Raw genomic sequence first — 15,978 nt, 5'->3', positions numbered from 1 at the left:
CCTTCTCTCTCAACCCCAGGTCTTTTCAGATGGAAAGCTCACATTCTCAACTCCACACTCTGCTGCCTCCCAGACCCTGCATGAGAAGCTGCAGATACCAGGGTCATAATATAAGCTGTAGTATAAGTGACTGGGGCCAGGTCTCTTGAGGACCTATGAGGGAAGATTTAACATGAAGGAGACCAGGTGAGTGGAGAAAACTGCTGTTGAGAAGGAGGAAATGACAATGTCCGGAAGATGGGGTAATCAGGGAGGGAAGAGGATGTGGTAGAGAAAATAATTAAAAATAATAGTTAATGCTTGGTGAGCCCTTCCCATGTGCCAGGTACTCTTCTGAGTGCTTCCCTTATGTTAATTTCTTTAGTAGTATTATCCTTATAGAGGAGGAAACTGAGGCCCAAGGTCACATGGCTGGTAAGTGGTAGAGCAGGAGGCAGTATGCCTCCAGAGCTCAACACTTAACCACCTTAGTAAACCACATAGGGAAAGAAGAGGGTAAGACAGAGGTGCCACTCTTCTGACAGAAGATAAAAAGGAGAGGCTGGATTAAGCTAGAGTTTCTAAAGCCAAGGCTGTATCCTGCTTGGCTGGAGGAAATCCACCCACAGTCTTTATTGGGGTTCCTCCTTGGAATTATACAAAAGTTCTGGGATCTTATGGACCCCACAATACGAGGAGAGTTCCTCTGATCATCAGTCTGTACTTAAAAATACTGAGCTGCTGCATCAATTAAGAATGGTGGGCTAAAAAAAAAAAAAAAAAAAAGAATGGTGGGCTATCCATAGGAGAAACCCTGAGTAATTTCAGCCAAGACCAGGAGAATTTGCTTACGGTCCAGCCTCCCTGAGCGTACCCAGCAGCTTCCTCGTGAGTTTTGCCAGGGTGTTAACAGGGAACTGGACATAGTCCAAAAGAATGTGAGTATTAATGGGCCTCTACCTCCTTCTGGTCAGGAGAAACTGCCTAGCTAAGCCACACCACTTCTCAAATGCACTTCCCTTCCTCACTCCCTCACCTTTTCCCCTCCCAGAGTCCTACCAAAATATTCTCAAGGGTGAGACCTTTAAGAAAACAGAGAGAAACAAGTGTGCTTCTGGGAGTTTCTTCCCTTGGCCAGTTAACACAAACCTGTCTCAAAGCCCTGCTACTTTTGTGTCCGTGATGGTTGGGGGGAACAGGGACAGTAATGCAGGGAGAGAAGAGCACGCATTGACCTCAATGTGTGCTTGTGCCACCGTTGCAGTGGAAAGAACGGTGCAGTGGTAAATAGGAGACCTGGGCCCCAGTGTCTACTCTGGGCCCAAATGTCTTCATCAGTAAAATTGTTTAGAAGGAACGCTGTGGGGTGGGGATGGGAGGATTCCACCTAGCTGAAAACTAGATATAGAGGCCTCAGCAAATTCCCTAGCGAAATGCCCCAGTCAGACCCATTCCTACCTGGACAGTAAGGTTGGGAAACACAGGGGGATGGTGGTTAGTATGTGTTATAGGCATCCAGGTGCAGATCTGGGCATTTCCAGCCTGGCTCCATGATCATGCAAGGTGTGGGGTGGGGGCCAGACGGCGGTACAATACGGGGGTTGGCTAAGACGTAGCAGAGGATTCCAAAAGTCACATTTTAGTATCTGGGACAAGCGTTTTTAACCGGGGTCCACAAACCATAGACTGTACACTGGAATTCAGAGGTCCATGAATTTGGATTGGAAAATATTACAACTTTTAAAGGCAGCAAACTACAGTTGCATTAGCTGGGCCAGTAGAAAGCAGTACTTTTCATTTCCCTTTACAGTTGCTGCAGATATCTTGAAACATCGTTTAAACTCACTTCAAGTTTGCAGTAGTTTGTTGGGTTCACCCCCTTGATCTTGTTATTTAATGTGTTAATAAAGAAACCCATGTACACCAAACATCACACCCTTCAATATTTTCACAACTGTATTTCAACATAACTAGCTTCCTTTGTGATCCTGTGTATTTTATTTTATGCATAGGAAAATATTTTGAGAAGGGATCCACGGCACAAAAAAGGTCAGGAGCCCCCAGACAGGGCGGAGTGGGGCCTTGTTGACACTCTGGCCCAGAGTTAGCACGGCTGCCCCGCTGAGCACAGGCTCGCGCAGGAGGAACCAGGTCAGAATCCCAGCGGGCACTGCTCCAGCTCCAGGAAATCTTGGGGTAGGGGTGTGAGGCATGACAGCGACATCTTCTTTAGCTTGGTAGAGTAGCCTTGTGCCTCTGCTGCCCATTGTGAATAAGGGGAAAATCACCATCCTCTTACCTTAAATTACAGGGGGTTTAGGGAGAATGAGGACAGAAAATGTGGGGAAAAGAGGAAGAGATTCCTCCCTCCCCAGCTGTGGTTGTATCTCAGCTCAGGGACATGACTGTCCCACACCCTCCTGGAGAACAAAAGCTATTTCAATGTGCCAGGTGCAAGTTGAGGCAAGCCCTCTTTCAAGCAAGCTTCCACCCTTGCAGGCACTGGGACATCTGAGCACACCGGGCTCTCTTTGCAAGGGCAGTTCCTCCATCTCTGCCTTTCCATGTGCTGCCCTTCACTGGGAGCAGTGCCACCCCCATTTCATGCCAGGCTAGCCCTTCCGCAAGTGACACAAATTGCCAGGCCCCAGCGATAGGTCCAGGCTGCCTTGGGAGAGGAGCTGTGCCTTTGTGCAAAGACACCCTTCATTTCACAAAGGAGGGAATCAAGGGCACGATTGCTGTTACCTCTCTCCAGTTCCTGAGTCTGGCTTCCTTATCTCTGTCAAGACCTTTTGAGCTGCCCCACTGGCCACAGGGCAAAGCTCAACCCTGTCCACCAAGGGCCAGGGGCAAAAGACCTGCAGGCCAACTGTGAGAGTAACTGAGCCCAGAACCCCAAGCTCAGCCCCTTTCCCCCACCCAGCCTGAGAATGGACTCATTTCCTGTCACTCTGGCCAGGTGCTCACAGGGTAAGGCAGAACCCACGAACCCCTTCACACTGCTCAGCACCTTCACCTCCCTCTGGAGAAACTTCCCAAGTTTGAGATAATTGTAGAGAAGAGGCTGAGGTGACACACACAAGTTTAATTCTGGGTGGGGGATGGACTGGAGGACACCGAGGGATGATGGGGAGAGGCCTGGGAGTCTGAGAGCCTGAGATTTTCAGGGGAAAAACTCTTAAGGTACAGGCCAAGGCACCCACTTCTGCTTCCTGCTGGATTCTCTGCTGCCCTGGATACCATGCTGGTCTGATCTGGGCAGAGAAACGACCAACAGGCCCTTGGAACATCATTCATTCATAGATGTTTGTTCCAATCAGGGGCTCACAGTGGGCAATGGGGAGGGAAAGCAGAACCGTACACGCTGTAAATGCTGTTCATAGAGGGCCAGGGGCAGAGGGAGGAAGCTGCCCATTCTCTGATGGAGGGTGATGGAGAGTGACTTCCTGGAGGGAGGCCTGAGGCAAAGTCTTGAGGGAATAAGGAGGAGAAGGAGGGAGGGACTTCTCCACAGAGGCTTTGAAAGAAGCCCAAGCTCCAGGCCTGCTTGGGGAAAAGCAGTATTGGGACCTGCATACTGGGCTGCACTAGGCAAAGAGGCTTCTGTGCATGCTGGCCGTCAGGAGAAGGGGGGTCCTGCGGCTAAGCACACTTGGCAAGTTCTGGATTAAACAATGTTGAACAGTTCTCCTCACTGTAGGACTTGTCAGAACCTTCAACCTGTTAATGAGCCTCATGGTGTTGTATCCCAGGGCTGGTGTTCCTTGGCAGGCCATGCTGGCATAGGGAAAACGGGAGGCAGTAGGAGTAGATGAGTTTAGAGAATGCAGGGGACTTTGAATACCAGGCCAAGAAGGCTAGACTTTCCTTGGGGCTATTGAGGAGTCTCAGAAGACAATTCACTGAAGGATGTAGACTAAGGGGACCGGTGGCAGTTCAGTCAGCAGCAAGGTCAGAGCCCCTCCCTCGATCCACTCCTCCCTCCTGGATAGGAGGGCCACTCCTTGGGAGAGAAAACAGGGTCCTTGGACACAGGCAGCAGTGAAGAAGCTCAGAGACAGGCTAGAAGGGCGGGGAAGCTGGCAACCCTTGATTCCAGGCTTGGGTTGACAGCCTTTGGCACAGTGTTTGAGGCTGCCGTGGTTCAAATCCTGACTTTACCACTTTCTCACTGTGGGTATCTCTCTGGAGCCTCAAGCTTTTTCTTTTTCCTTTTAAAAGTAGACATTATCTTTTAGCGCAGGTTTAGGTTTACAGAAAAATTGTGCCAAAAGTACAGAAGGTTCCATATACTCTCTCCCTCCCACCCCCATGGTTTCCCCTAATATTAAATATTAACATCTTACATTAATGTGGTACACTTATTACAACTGATGAACCAATATTGGTACATTATTATTAAAGAAAGTCCATAGTTTACTTGAGGGTTCACTCACTGTGTTGTACAGTTCCACTAGTTTTGACAAATGCATAATGTCATGTATCTACAATGACATCATTCAAAATAGTTTCACTGCCCTAAAAATGCCCTGACTGAGCCTCAGTTTTAACATCTCTGAAATGAGAGTGTGAAAGTCATCTAAAGCCCCCCAGTCTCCCATTGTAGGTTTCTAATTTAGGCCTTTTGACAAATTAAGTGGTACTGAAATCAACTAAATGTTTCTCTAAATGTGGTCAGATATCCATCAGAATCACTGGGCTTGGGTTGAGGTGAAGGGGTCCTCATTCAAACGTTCTAGGGTCTCAACCCCAGACCTGCTAAATCAAAATCCCAGGGGCTGGGCCCAGGAATCTGCACATTCACCAGGCCCTGGTGCATAGGGAAGTTTGAGACCTGAACAGAGTTACTGAACAGAAGAATCCAATCCGTTGTCAGGTTAAAGCTCAGGAGAGATGTACAATTCCCAAAAGGGGGAAGGAGTAGAACCGTTTTCCTGGAAAAAGCCCATTTCTGCCTTCCGCAGCTCCCAGTCAACAAGCCTGCTGGTTCATATCTTGACTGCTGATCACTCACCCAAAATAACCTGCATGCGATGTCTCACCAGCTGCAGCTCTCTCTGCAACTCCCTTAATTTAGCAGCCAAACACGTTTGGCTCCACAACAAAGGGGCTCTGGGATGGGGCCCCTCCCTCATGGCCATCTGTAGTGGGTTGAAAAATGTGCCCCCAAAATTCATGCCCACCCAGAACCTCAGAATGTGACTCTATTTGAAAATGAGATATTTGCAGATGTAATTACTAAGGATTAAGATGAGATCACACTGGATCAGGGTGGGTCCTAAATTCAGTGACTGATGTTCTTACAAGATCAGCCAAAGACAGAGATACACAGAGCAGAGAAGGCCCCGTGAAGACAGAGGCAGAGACAGGGGTGATGCAGCCATAAGCCAAAGAACACCAAAGATTCCAAGAGCCACCAGAAGCTGAAAAGAGGCCAGGACGGATTCTTCCCTAGAACCTTCAAAGGGAACATGGCCCTGCCAACACCTTGATTTCAGACTACCAGCCTCCAGAACTGTGAGAATAAATTTCTATCATTTTAAGCCACCCAGTTTGTGATAATTTGTTACAGCAGCCCTAGCAAACTAATACACCATCACTGCCATAGACTCCTGCCCCAGTTCAGCCCCACTACAGCCATGAAGGTAAGGACCCCACACACAGGCGATTCTCCAGATGGGCGCTTTAATATGGCCAGTTATGATCATAGCTATTTTCTCCCAACCAACACCTCTGAATTCTGCATCTCCTAGGCCTGTTTCCTACACAAGGACAAGGGTCCTCTGTCCTCTGCTTGGAAGGCTATATAATCCAAGACGGGTTAAAACTTCAATAAATAAATATTGGTCCCAGGGGCAGTGCCTGGCGGGTGGTACCATGTGGCCATTCCTGGGCTCAGCCGAGGGTCGGGCTAGACGGGTCACTGCAGCTTCATGCCACTCCGGCGCCGAGAGTCCTTCCGGGCGATGGGGCTGAAGTTCACAATCTCCTTGTAAATGTGGTCTGAGAAAGACAGGGTGGTTCAAGGGGTACGGGGTGCTGAGGGCAAGAGAGAGCCCCCCTCTCCCAACAGACATAGTGTGGAGCAGAAGGTCAGCTCAGCTCAGGGAGAAAGAAGTGCACAGAGGAGACAATATTCGCTCAGAGAGAAAGAGGTGATAGTCTCCAGGAGGGAGTTGGGACCGGCTGAGGGCAGGCAGGAAAACGAAGCAGGCAGAGGAGAGGGATGCTGCAGGCAGAGAGAGGAAGCAGCCCGAGGCCCCGAGCCCTTACGCTTCCATTCATCCACTGTGAGTTTCTCCTGTTCTAAGAAATCATCAAATGGCTGCTGGGCCTCTGTTTCCTCCTCAGGGTCCCGGCAGGATTCAAAGAAGGGGTGGGTGAGGGCCTGAGAGGCGGTCAGGCGCTTGTCCATGTCCAGCTCCAGCATCTTCTCCAGCAGGTCTGCAGCTGCGGTCACAGAGTGTGAGCCTCACATGCCATGGAGAGCCCGCCCGCTGAGACAGACTGCAGGTCCCAAGACTCACCCTGGGGGCTGGCATGCTGGAAGAGCTGAGAGAAATCCTTCTTGGGGGTTTGTGGCAGGGACTGGATGTAGGATTTGGCCTGGAAGACAGAAAAGCACTGAATAATCCCCAGTTGTCAGCCCCTCAGGGCTTAGGCCATGGGGTATAGAGCAGGGACCCCAGAAAAGCCCCTGAGCGGGGCTGAAGGCTCAGGTCCGAATCCAAAGTGAGATGAAGGCAAGAGCCCTTGCCAGGGCAGAGGGGAGGCGCAGCCTGCAGCCCACCTGGGCCTGGTCAGCCAAGCGCACAGCCCTGGCCAGCCTGGGCCCCATCTGCGACTCACCGCTTTGTCATTCAACTTCTGCACAAACTCAGCATCCGGCACCCCCGTCACTTTCAGGATCTGCGTCAGCTGGTCCAGGTCTTGGCAGCAGGTTAAGGCTCAGCCTCACTCCCTGTGGGTGGGTCTGAAGCTGCCCTTCCTGCTGCCCCTCCATCAGGCCCACCCAGCACTGTGGACCACCCAGGTTCCAGACACTCACCTCCTCCTGCTTTTAGGAGGGGAGGTTCATCCTTCAGGACTCAGGTCTCTGGAAGGCTTCCTACCTGCCAGGCTGGGTAAAGGGTCCCTCCCTACAAATGCGCCTGCATGTGCCACCTTCCTGGCCTCATCCCGCTCAGTCACCTCCATCCATTTCTCTGTGTACTCCCCCCCACACCCTTGCACTCTGAGTTTGGCAGGGAGACCCACATCTTCTCCTTAATCCCTGCACAGCACACACAGGTGCCCAGTTTCAGGTGTGTGGTGCCAAAACGTCAAGCATTTTCTGCATTTATGTGTTGGAATGACAGGTGACTAGTTTTCATCACTTTGCTTCTCTGTACTTTAAAGTTGTTCCACAGGGAGCAATGTATCACTTTCACATTAAGAAAAAAAGAGAGATTTAAATAATAAAGTGTCTGTTGAAGGAATGAATCCCTGGATGCAGTTTGGCTTTACCAGCAAAGGATACAGTCTTTCCCCTTGAACAGAGTTTTCCCGGTCAGCATCTCCGCCATGATACAGCCCACAGACCAGATGTCCACTGCAGAGGGAGGGGGAGGAAGTGTCACCTGGACCAGCTGACCAAGACCCGGCAATCACCAAGAGTCAACCCAGAGTCACCAAGACAGCCTTGAGGAAGCTGTCAGAGAAGAACCCCAGCCCCATCCCCCTCCCCCGGGCAGCGGACCACTGACCAGTCTGGTTGTAGTGCATCCAGCTGAGGATCACCTCAGGGGCCCGGTACCAGCGGGTCACCACATAGCCAGTCATCTCTGCATCTGCTTGCCGTGCCAACCCAAAATCCAAAATCTATGGCTCGGGGCACATAGGAAAAAGGAGCTCACTTAAGAGAGGCTCCCCGAGCAGCTTCTGGGGGCTCCTATTGGAGAGGGGCCCACCCCAACCCCAGGCTGACCCTGCCTGGGCCCACTCACCTTCAGCTCACAATCCTCATTGACAGCAAGGTTGCCTGGCTTCAGGTCCTAGATGAGACAAGAGATGGAGCACTGGGCAGAGGCAGAGGTGGGCGCTGTCCCCACTCGGCTGCCAGCCAGCGTGTGACCTTGGCCAGGCCCCTGCCCCTCTCTCTGGGTTCTGGTCTCCTGTGCAGAATGAGGGTTGGACTAGGTGTCCTCCAGGGCCCATCCAGCTCTAAAATGCCTCTCGGAGCCTGAAACACCCAGCTCAGGGCTTGCTTTGTTGGCAAAAATTTCCCAGAAAGTTCCCCAGAACACAGCAATTCTTCTGAGCAGGTCTTCCTGGGCCAAGCCTAGATCTGAAAAATCCACTTTCCCTGCTTCCTCCACCTCCTGGAACCCCCTAACCCTAACCCTAGCCCCCAGGGGTGGGCGGGGCCTCTGAGGATGTAGCAGAGAAAGCACTCACCCTGTGGATGACCCCAGCTGAGTGGATGTACTGTGTTGGGGAGAGAAGAAGAAGGGTAAATCCAGTGCCCGGCTTTTGCACCAGGTGTTGCAGGCTGGCTCAGAGATCTCCTCTGCCTTGTCATGGTGTGCTCTCCCAGCCTTCAAGGTCTAGCCTCCCCCAAACCCCAGGTCTCAACACCAAGCCCCCCTCCCCTGCCATCTTGCAGGCTCCCACCCACCTTAAGACCTTTGAGCATCTGATACACCAGGTACTGGATCTTGTCCTCACCGAACTCCATTCCCATGATCTTCTGCAGGTCCATCTGCATGAAGGGCATCACCAGGTAGCTGCAAGTCATGAGGACTTCTTGAACATCCCCAGCCCCACCCAGCTCCAGGTCCGAGCTCAGAGGAGGGCAAGGGGCCGGGCAGAACAGAGGCCTTAGGGATGACCTTCATGTGCAGAAAGAACCAGCCCCACCACAGCCAGCCAGACCCCCATGCAGTGGGCCTCCTGACTCCTGGCTCCCAGCCTGGCCCTGGTGGCTGCCCTGTTGGCAGAGCTCAGGGTACGTATTTCAGCTGGAGCTGTGCTCAGGGAAAACAAATGGAGCAGTGCTCCCTCTCTTCAAAGGTGCCCTCTGCTTGCCCTCCTCCACGCCCCACAGAAAGCCACTGCTGTGAGTTAGAAACATTTGCCGGTGTTTCCTTCTGCTTCTGTACAAATATTTCCTCCCCCAGAGGGTCATGCCCCGCCAACATGGCTCCTCAAACATACAAAAATGTCCTCCTTCCAAGAAGGAAACAATAAAAGTTTCCAGGAGGGTGAAGAAGGAAGAAGTTGGTAGCTGAGCCAACACACCCTCTTAATGGGAATGCAAAACGGGTGGAAGTCAGCAAAATGTAACTGTTACTCAAGGCAGTAATAGCAAAGTCCAGAACAAAAAAGGATAAAGATTTAGGAAGGAATTAAAAAAAAAAAAAAAAAAAGGATGTGGAGGCCATCTCCCTGAGCCTGTGACTTTTGAAGTCTCCCCCCACCTGGCCGCACCCCCGCTTCCCTCCTCCACCCCCCCAGCACGGGGACCCTGCTCCATGCACAGACCCTTCCCCACCTTTGTGTTTCACCTCTGCGTGGACCCTGATTCTTTCTTCTCAGCTGACAAACTTGCTGAAGTTTCTCTGTGATACAACCACCTTCCCTTGCTTAACCTTGTTTCTTCAAGTAACCACCCCTTCTCTCTCTTTCCCTCCCGATCAAACTTCTAGAACGAGCGGTCCTCACCTCTTGATCCCACTGCCTTAACATCCAGTCCCCTGATAACTTGGCATCTGCTCCCACCCCACCTGCCCAACACATAACACCCATGGCTCCGGTTCTTTATATTCAAAGTTTTGCAAAGCCTGACACTCCCTCAAAATTCTCTGCTGCTTCTACCTCTAGTCAGGCTCTGTCTGTTCATCCTCTTATACCTTTTCTTTAGTGTTGATACCTTTTTTTTTTTGGCTGCTCCGGGTCTTAGTCTCGGCACACAGGATCTTCGTTACAGCGCGCGGGATCTTAGTTACGGCATGCGGGCTTAGTTGCAGCATGCAGGCTCTTAGTTGCGGCATGCATGCAGGATCTAGTTCCCCAACCAGGGATCGAACCCAGGTCCCCTGCCCTGGAAGTGCAGAGTCTTAGCCACTGGACCACCAGGGAAGTCCCTTTAGTGTTGATACCTTAATGAACAGTATCGAATCATGTTCTACACTAGCCTGTCCCTGGGCTCTGGCTATCATCCACTGGTGATTATTCTGGTCCAAATCCACATCCCTAGCCCAGATCTTCCTAAACTCCAGGTTTATTTGCAGCTGCTGATTAAACACTGGAAAGTTCATAGGCTCTTCAAAAGTGAAGTGTCCAAAATGGAGCTCACTATCTTTCTCCCAAGATCTGTTTTTCCTCCACCTTGTATTCTGAGCAGGAACCTGGCACCCCCTGACATATGCCACCTCTCCCAGCCACTGCATCACAAGGGGTACAACATTCTGACAGTCCTGCCTCTCGATGGGTGTCAAGTCTGCTCTCAGGACCCCATCACCTCTACTTTATTTGGATCAAGGTCGGGGTCTTGAACACTACCCTCCAGGTTTCCTACCTCCCAGAGTTGCTCCCTGCTCCTTTCTTGCTGCCGCCAGAGGGTATCCCCAAAATCTGATCTGACCACATCACAGCATCTCCCTGCTCAAAACCTCTACAGACCTGAGGATGCCTGTAGGATCAATTCTGGTCTCAGCCTGACCAAACCAGCCTCTGGTCTCCACTAGCCACACTGCACTTGTCAATACTGCCCAAACGGCCCAGCCTCTTTCAGGCATCATGGCCTTTGCCCATGCAGTTCCTTCTACCTGGGCTCCCTTCAGCCCCTTCTACCTCAGGCAAATGTCAACTTATCCTTCAGGACTGAGTTCAAAGTTTTCTCCTCTGTGAAGCCCGCTGAGGCAGCTTGCAATTTCTGGCTCTCTATCCAGACCTAGAGTACTGACCACCACTGTCAGTATTCACTACTGTCAGCCCCCGAGGTCCACTTTAAATTCCCAATGCTTGGGCTTCCCTGGTGGCTCAGTGGTTAAGAATCCGCCTGCCAATGCAGGGGACTCGGGTTCGAGCCCTGGTCCAGGAAGATCCCACATGCCGCAGAGCAACTAAGCCCGTGCGCCACAACTACTGAGCCTGCGCTCTAGAGCCCACGAGCCACAACTACTGAGCCCATGTGCCACAACTATTGAAGCCCGTGCGCCTAGAGCCCGTGCTCCACAAGAGAAGCCACCACAATGAGAAGCCCGCTCACCGCAACGAAGAGTAGCTGCTGTTCGTGGCAACAAAGACCCGATGCAGCCAAAAGTAAATAAATGAATTTATTAAAAAAAAAAAATTCCCAATGCTAAGCCCAGCAGCTGGCATTATAGGGAAAAAACCCATTCAAAATCACTGCATTAAACTGAAAACGAAAGCATCCTAACAAAGAGACCTGCAGCTGCATTTGAAACAGGACTGAAAAAAAAATCCACCTTCCCAAAGCTTCCTATATTTTACACCAGGTACTGCGCTGGCAAAGCCGTGCATTTAGCAACTAAATTTTCTCGTTTTATGTGACTCTGATAAACATCCCATCAGCTAGAGGTAGCCAAGGCTTCCTGATCCTCGCTTCATGCTAGGAAGAGCCCCAAGGTCCAGATCCACACCTGCGTCCCCAGGAAATGGTGAGGTAGGTTGATGCAAACCCTGTGGGGACTGGCAACGATGTCTCTTTGGTGGTAAAGCTGGGTAAAGCAATGCAGATGAGCAGACAGCTCTGTGTCAGGCAAGGTCCATATAAAGCCCCTCCCACCTCTTCCTGCCGGCCTTTCTCTCCACCCTTGGCTGAAAGAATCTCTCCACAGCCCAGAGGCACAGGGACTCCTGGGGCAGGAAGCTCCCCTACCCAGAAGAGAGAATCTGGACCCTCCCCTTACTTGCTCCCCAGTGTCAAGTAAGGCCTGCAAATGTCCTGGAACCCAGCGCAGCCCGACTCACAAATCATGAAAGTTGCGCAGGGAAGAGGCTGGGGTGAAGACATCCAGGAGTCCGATGACCTGGGGAGAAGGTTGCCAGTGAGGACTGGGCAGCCGCTGCAGCCCTCTGCTCCCCTCCTCTGGGGCCCCAGGCCTGCACAGGACCACCTGCCCTTTCCTAAAACACCATCTCCAGCAGGAGGCAGGTTCCCAGCCTTCTGGGAAGCAGTAAAAGGGGCAGAGGTGGAAGAGGAATTCCTCTAATTGGGAGGGAGTTTGCAGTGCACAGTGATGGAGAGTCAGGCTGGGGAGAAGGGGAGGTGGACACTCCTGTGCTCACTGACCCCAAGTCTGGTGTTCCGGACAAGCAGCACAAACCCACTTTCAACTCAAGCAGGAACCACAAGTGGTGAAAGGACTCAAGGAGGAAACAGAGAAGGGGTCTTCCAGCCAGCAGGCTCCCTGCCCTTGACCTTGGGTCTCTCACCACATCCAACCTTACCTGCCAGAGGGCTGGTTCAGAGCTGGGGGCAAGATTACCCTGGCTGGAGGCCATGGGGAGGGGTTTGCTGAAGAGGAATGGGGCTTAAAACGTGAACAATATTTTGAAATCGTTATGTTAAATGCTTACCTTCCAATCTAGGTATCCTGCAGAAAAGCCTGGGCTCCAGGCCCAGCACTGGGTCATTAGTCTTCCTGGCTGTTTCAATCAGACAGGGTAGTCTAGAGGTCAGGCCCTGGGGCCTGGAGCCAGGTTGGGTAGGGTCAAATTCTAGCTCTGCCACCGACTAACCATTTAACCTGTGAGTCTTTCTGTGCCTCAGTTTCCCCATCTGTATATGGGGGTAATAGTACTTATGTGATATTGTGAGGATTAAACAAGTTAGTTTATGCAAAGTTCTTAGAACTGTGCCTGGCACATAATAAGCGCTCGTAAGTATCTATTATTCTTGTTGTTATTATGTGGAAACAACACTAACCAGGATTCTGGACACCACCTCTTAGATCTAGAACAACTACGAAGTTCCTCTGTGCCTATTTCCTCATAACAGTGAGACAGTAAGTTCGCACCTCACGGAGTTTGTTCTGCTCCACTGCCAAAAATGCCCTTTGCACTCTTCCTGGGAAGTAGGCAGGGTGGGTCCTGGCACCTGATTTTAATAATTAGGTGAGGAACAAGGATCAAAGGAGCAGGGAGGAGATTCCCCTTCTGCTGGCCCTGTTATGAGTTCCCTGCACCCTCGTGGGCCATCTCCTGTGTGTGCCACACACACACATACACACACACACACACACACACACACACACACACACACACACACGCAGGGGCCTGGTCAGGACCCTCTGTGGGGCTGCCCTCCACTCCCTGCCTCCCAGAAGCAGCCCCCAGGCCCAGCCTACGTTCTCATGCTGCATGTGCTTCAGCAGCAGCAGCTCGCGATAGGCCCGCTTGGCAAAGATCTCAGACTGGAAGGGCCGGCTCAGTTTCTTGATGGCCACCTTCTCCCCTGACTGCTTCTCGATGGCTGAGCTGTAGGGTCAAAGGCAGGTCAGCAGCCAGTGGCTCCCCATCACAACCCTGGGACTCCAGATCCTGGGTGGTCACTCCCAGGCCATCTAGGAAGCTCTGGCCATCCTCACCCCAATCCCTCTTGGCCAGCAGTCTAAGCTGGGAGGAACTGATGCCCACCACCTGGAATGTGAGTGAGCAGCTGACAGCACAGTGGAGCTGGGAGAAGGGGAAGACAGCAGGCAGAATCTGAGAGAGGTGCACTGGCCCTGGGTCAGACACAGGTTAATGCCAACAGGATCCTGAGCAACTTGGCAAGTCACTTCTTGTTTGGGCCTCAGTGTACCGATTTGTAACAATGGGGATTCGCCTGGATGAACTCTGGGGTCCTCTGTAAGGTTCAAGTCCTGGAGAAACAGATCCAGTCCTAATTCAACCCACAGAAACTCCCACCAAGCCGGTAAGAAAAGAGAGATGGCGCCTGGAGTGGCCCTAGGCCAGCCTCCAGAGCCTGAGGCTCCTGCTGCTGCTCTACTTCACTGCCCAGCTTGCCGCTTCCTCCCAGCTCCAGGCCTCTGCCCCGGAAAGGCACCCGCGAAGTTATTCCAAGCCCGCAGGGCTCCGGGCCTTGGGGTCCTCCATCAAGGTGGTGGGCGCACAGCCTCGAGCGCCAGCAGGAGAGGCGACACCGGAGGCGGGTCCGGGAAGGGGGCACTGGCTGGGCCCCGGCTCTTCCGGAGGCTCCACCCGCGTCCCGGTGCCTGGGCGCCCACCATAGTTCCACCCCGATGCCCCAGGCACACACCGCCCCCCCCCGTGCCCCCACGCCGGCGCACAGGCCCGGGGGTCTCACCACACGGCGCCGTAGGCCCCGCTGCCTACGTGCGTCAGGGACACGTAGGTCTTGGGCAGCTCCCAGGCGGTCTTGTTGACGTCCTGCTTGTAGAAGCCCTTTTTCCAGGTGAAGTTCATCCTGGGCACTCAATCTCGGCGGCCCCAGCGCGATGGCTACATTCGCGGCCCGCCAGGCTCCCAGCACCCGCCCCCGCCCGCGGTCCCCGCGGTGCCCGCCCCGCGCCGCCCGCTCCTCCCCACCCTGTGCGAGGGCGGGGGCCCCGGCCGGCCCCGCGTCCCACTTGCCGGCTCGCCCAGGTGCGCCCCGCAGCCACGCCCAGGCCTGCCAGACGGCAACCTGGGGAGCCCGATTTCCGCCAGCCCCGGAGTTTGGCGCCCGGACCACAGACCAGCTAGAAGCGGCAGGTGAGCCGCCCTGCAGGGAAAGGGTGCTTCCCGTCGTGTGCTGGGGTGGGGCTGGGGGCCCGATAGACCCGAGGGCCTCCCACGGATGGCGGATGGCGGGAAGATACAGCCTCCCAGATTCCTCCAGCGCGGGACTCTGTAGGAGGATCTCCCCGGAGATTCTGAAGACAATTTTGGGAAAAAACAAAGCAAAACAAAACCCCACGTCTTTTGATTATGGAAAGTTTCAAACGTATACAAAAGTAGACAGACTAGCTCAGTGCTTCTCACATTTGAATGTGCACACGAATCCCCTGGGAATTATATTTTATTAAATACAGATTCTGATTCAGTAGATCTGGGGTGGAGTCGATTCTGCATTTCTAACTAGCTCCTAGGCTCCGAAGATCTCTGGACCACACTTTGATAGGGAGGTTCTAATGACCCTGCATGGCCCCAGTCCCACAGCTTCAACAACTACATCAACTCCTAGTCAGTTCTCTTTCCTCTACATACTTCCTCCCCCATCATTTTGAAGCAAAACCAAGCATCATATCATTTCACCCATAAGTATTTTTTGTATCTCTGAAAGATAAGGATTATTTTAAAAACACAACTACAGTATCATTTTTACACCTGAAATTAACAATAGTAATCCTGTAATAACAGCTATCCAGTCTAGGTTCAAATTTCCAGTTTTGAATGTAGTTTTTGCTGGTTTCCTAATGCCTCATGAGGGCAATGACAAGCCAAGGCCTTCTGCCACCTGTGTCTGGTGGCTCGTGCGTCCTGGAGAAGATTCTGTGCTCAAATTAAATTACAGAGAATGCCCAGGAACAGGGTCAGGTGTGGAGAATGGCTATAAGGGGTCCAGATGCCTGGCCTGGGAAGGGGATTGTGGAAGGGATGGGGACCCCTTGCTTCACTTTGTCAACAGTAGAGAAGAAGGAAAGGAACTTGCTCGTGGCCTGCAGAAAGCTGGGGGTCCTCCCTAGAGAGTCTTCTGAACCCAAACCCTATGCCACAGCCCCTCCCATGCAGTCCTGCAGCGTCGGGCACAGCCCAGACGATTGGGGGTTTGGGGGAGGGAGACGCAGGGATCCCACAGAAATGCCCAACAGGCATTGCAGACGGGGAATCTGTCTTACGCATATCTGGCACACAGTAGGGTGTGTAAAACTATATGGAGAATGAATGGAAGAGTCAGTCTATTAAAAGTGAAAAAATATTTATTTAATGGTTTGCCACGTACCAGTCATTATTCTAAGTGTTTTACACACACACCTCCCTTAA

The 15,978-nt window shown here is 52.4% G+C and overlaps 1 protein-coding gene and 1 long non-coding RNA gene across 8 annotated transcripts in view; one reads left to right on the top strand and one right to left on the bottom strand.

Annotated features, from left to right (window-relative positions):
- Positions 1–2,442, top strand: part of LOC132527280 (uncharacterized) — a 38,892-nt gene extending 36,450 nt beyond the window's left edge. The window contains exons 3-4 of the long non-coding RNA XR_009542935.1: positions 20–186; positions 1,790–2,442. This is a non-coding gene — a long non-coding RNA (uncharacterized LOC132527280). The remainder of the gene's footprint in view (positions 1–19; positions 187–1,789) is intronic.
- Positions 2,443–3,047: 605 nt separating this feature from the next.
- On the bottom strand, positions 3,048–14,489 carry MAPK13 (mitogen-activated protein kinase 13). 7 transcript variants are annotated; one of them, XR_009542932.1, is made up of 15 exons: positions 14,300–14,489; positions 13,338–13,467; positions 11,959–12,017; positions 11,628–11,705; positions 8,639–8,747; positions 8,419–8,448; positions 7,968–8,015; positions 7,728–7,842; positions 7,502–7,573; positions 6,832–6,911; positions 6,510–6,588; positions 6,256–6,432; positions 5,859–5,985; positions 4,997–5,123; positions 3,048–4,193 (listed from the first exon to the last, which is right to left on the bottom strand). XR_009542932.1 is itself a non-coding variant. In XM_060162700.1 (14 exons), exons 1-13 carry the CDS (start codon positions 14,416–14,418, stop codon positions 5,903–5,905), a joined length of 1,179 nt encoding a protein of 392 aa, XP_060018683.1. In that variant the 5' UTR covers positions 14,419–14,489; the 3' UTR covers positions 3,048–4,193; positions 5,859–5,902. The 7 variants fall into 7 exon arrangements, 6 of the variants coding, with proteins under 6 accessions (XP_060018683.1, XP_060018685.1, XP_060018684.1 ...); XM_060162700.1 differs by lacking the exon at positions 4,997–5,123; XM_060162701.1 differs by lacking the exon at positions 3,048–4,193 and having other exon boundaries at positions 4,996–5,123.
- Between the last annotated feature and the right edge of the window lie 1,489 nt (positions 14,490–15,978).

This window comes from Lagenorhynchus albirostris, chromosome 10 (genome assembly GCF_949774975.1).
Source record: "Lagenorhynchus albirostris chromosome 10, mLagAlb1.1, whole genome shotgun sequence".
Classification (NCBI taxonomy): domain Eukaryota; kingdom Metazoa; phylum Chordata; class Mammalia; order Artiodactyla; family Delphinidae; genus Lagenorhynchus; species Lagenorhynchus albirostris.
This window is presented reverse-complemented; position numbering and strand designations above follow the sequence as displayed.

Excerpts from the sequence above, each read along its gene's own strand:
- MAPK13 (XM_060162698.1), bottom strand. The coding sequence starts at position 14,418 with ATGAACTTCACCTGGAAAAAGGGCTTCTACAAGCAGGACGTCAACAAG. Across the intron at positions 8,016-8,418 it reads CAGCTGGGGTCATCCACAGG|GACCTGAAGCCAGGCAACCT; the intron begins GTGAGTGCTTTC and ends TGTCTCATCTAG. Across the intron at positions 6,912-7,501 it reads TCTGTTCAAGGGGAAAGACT|ACCTGGACCAGCTGACGCAG; the intron begins GTATCCTTTGCT and ends CCTGCTGCCAAG.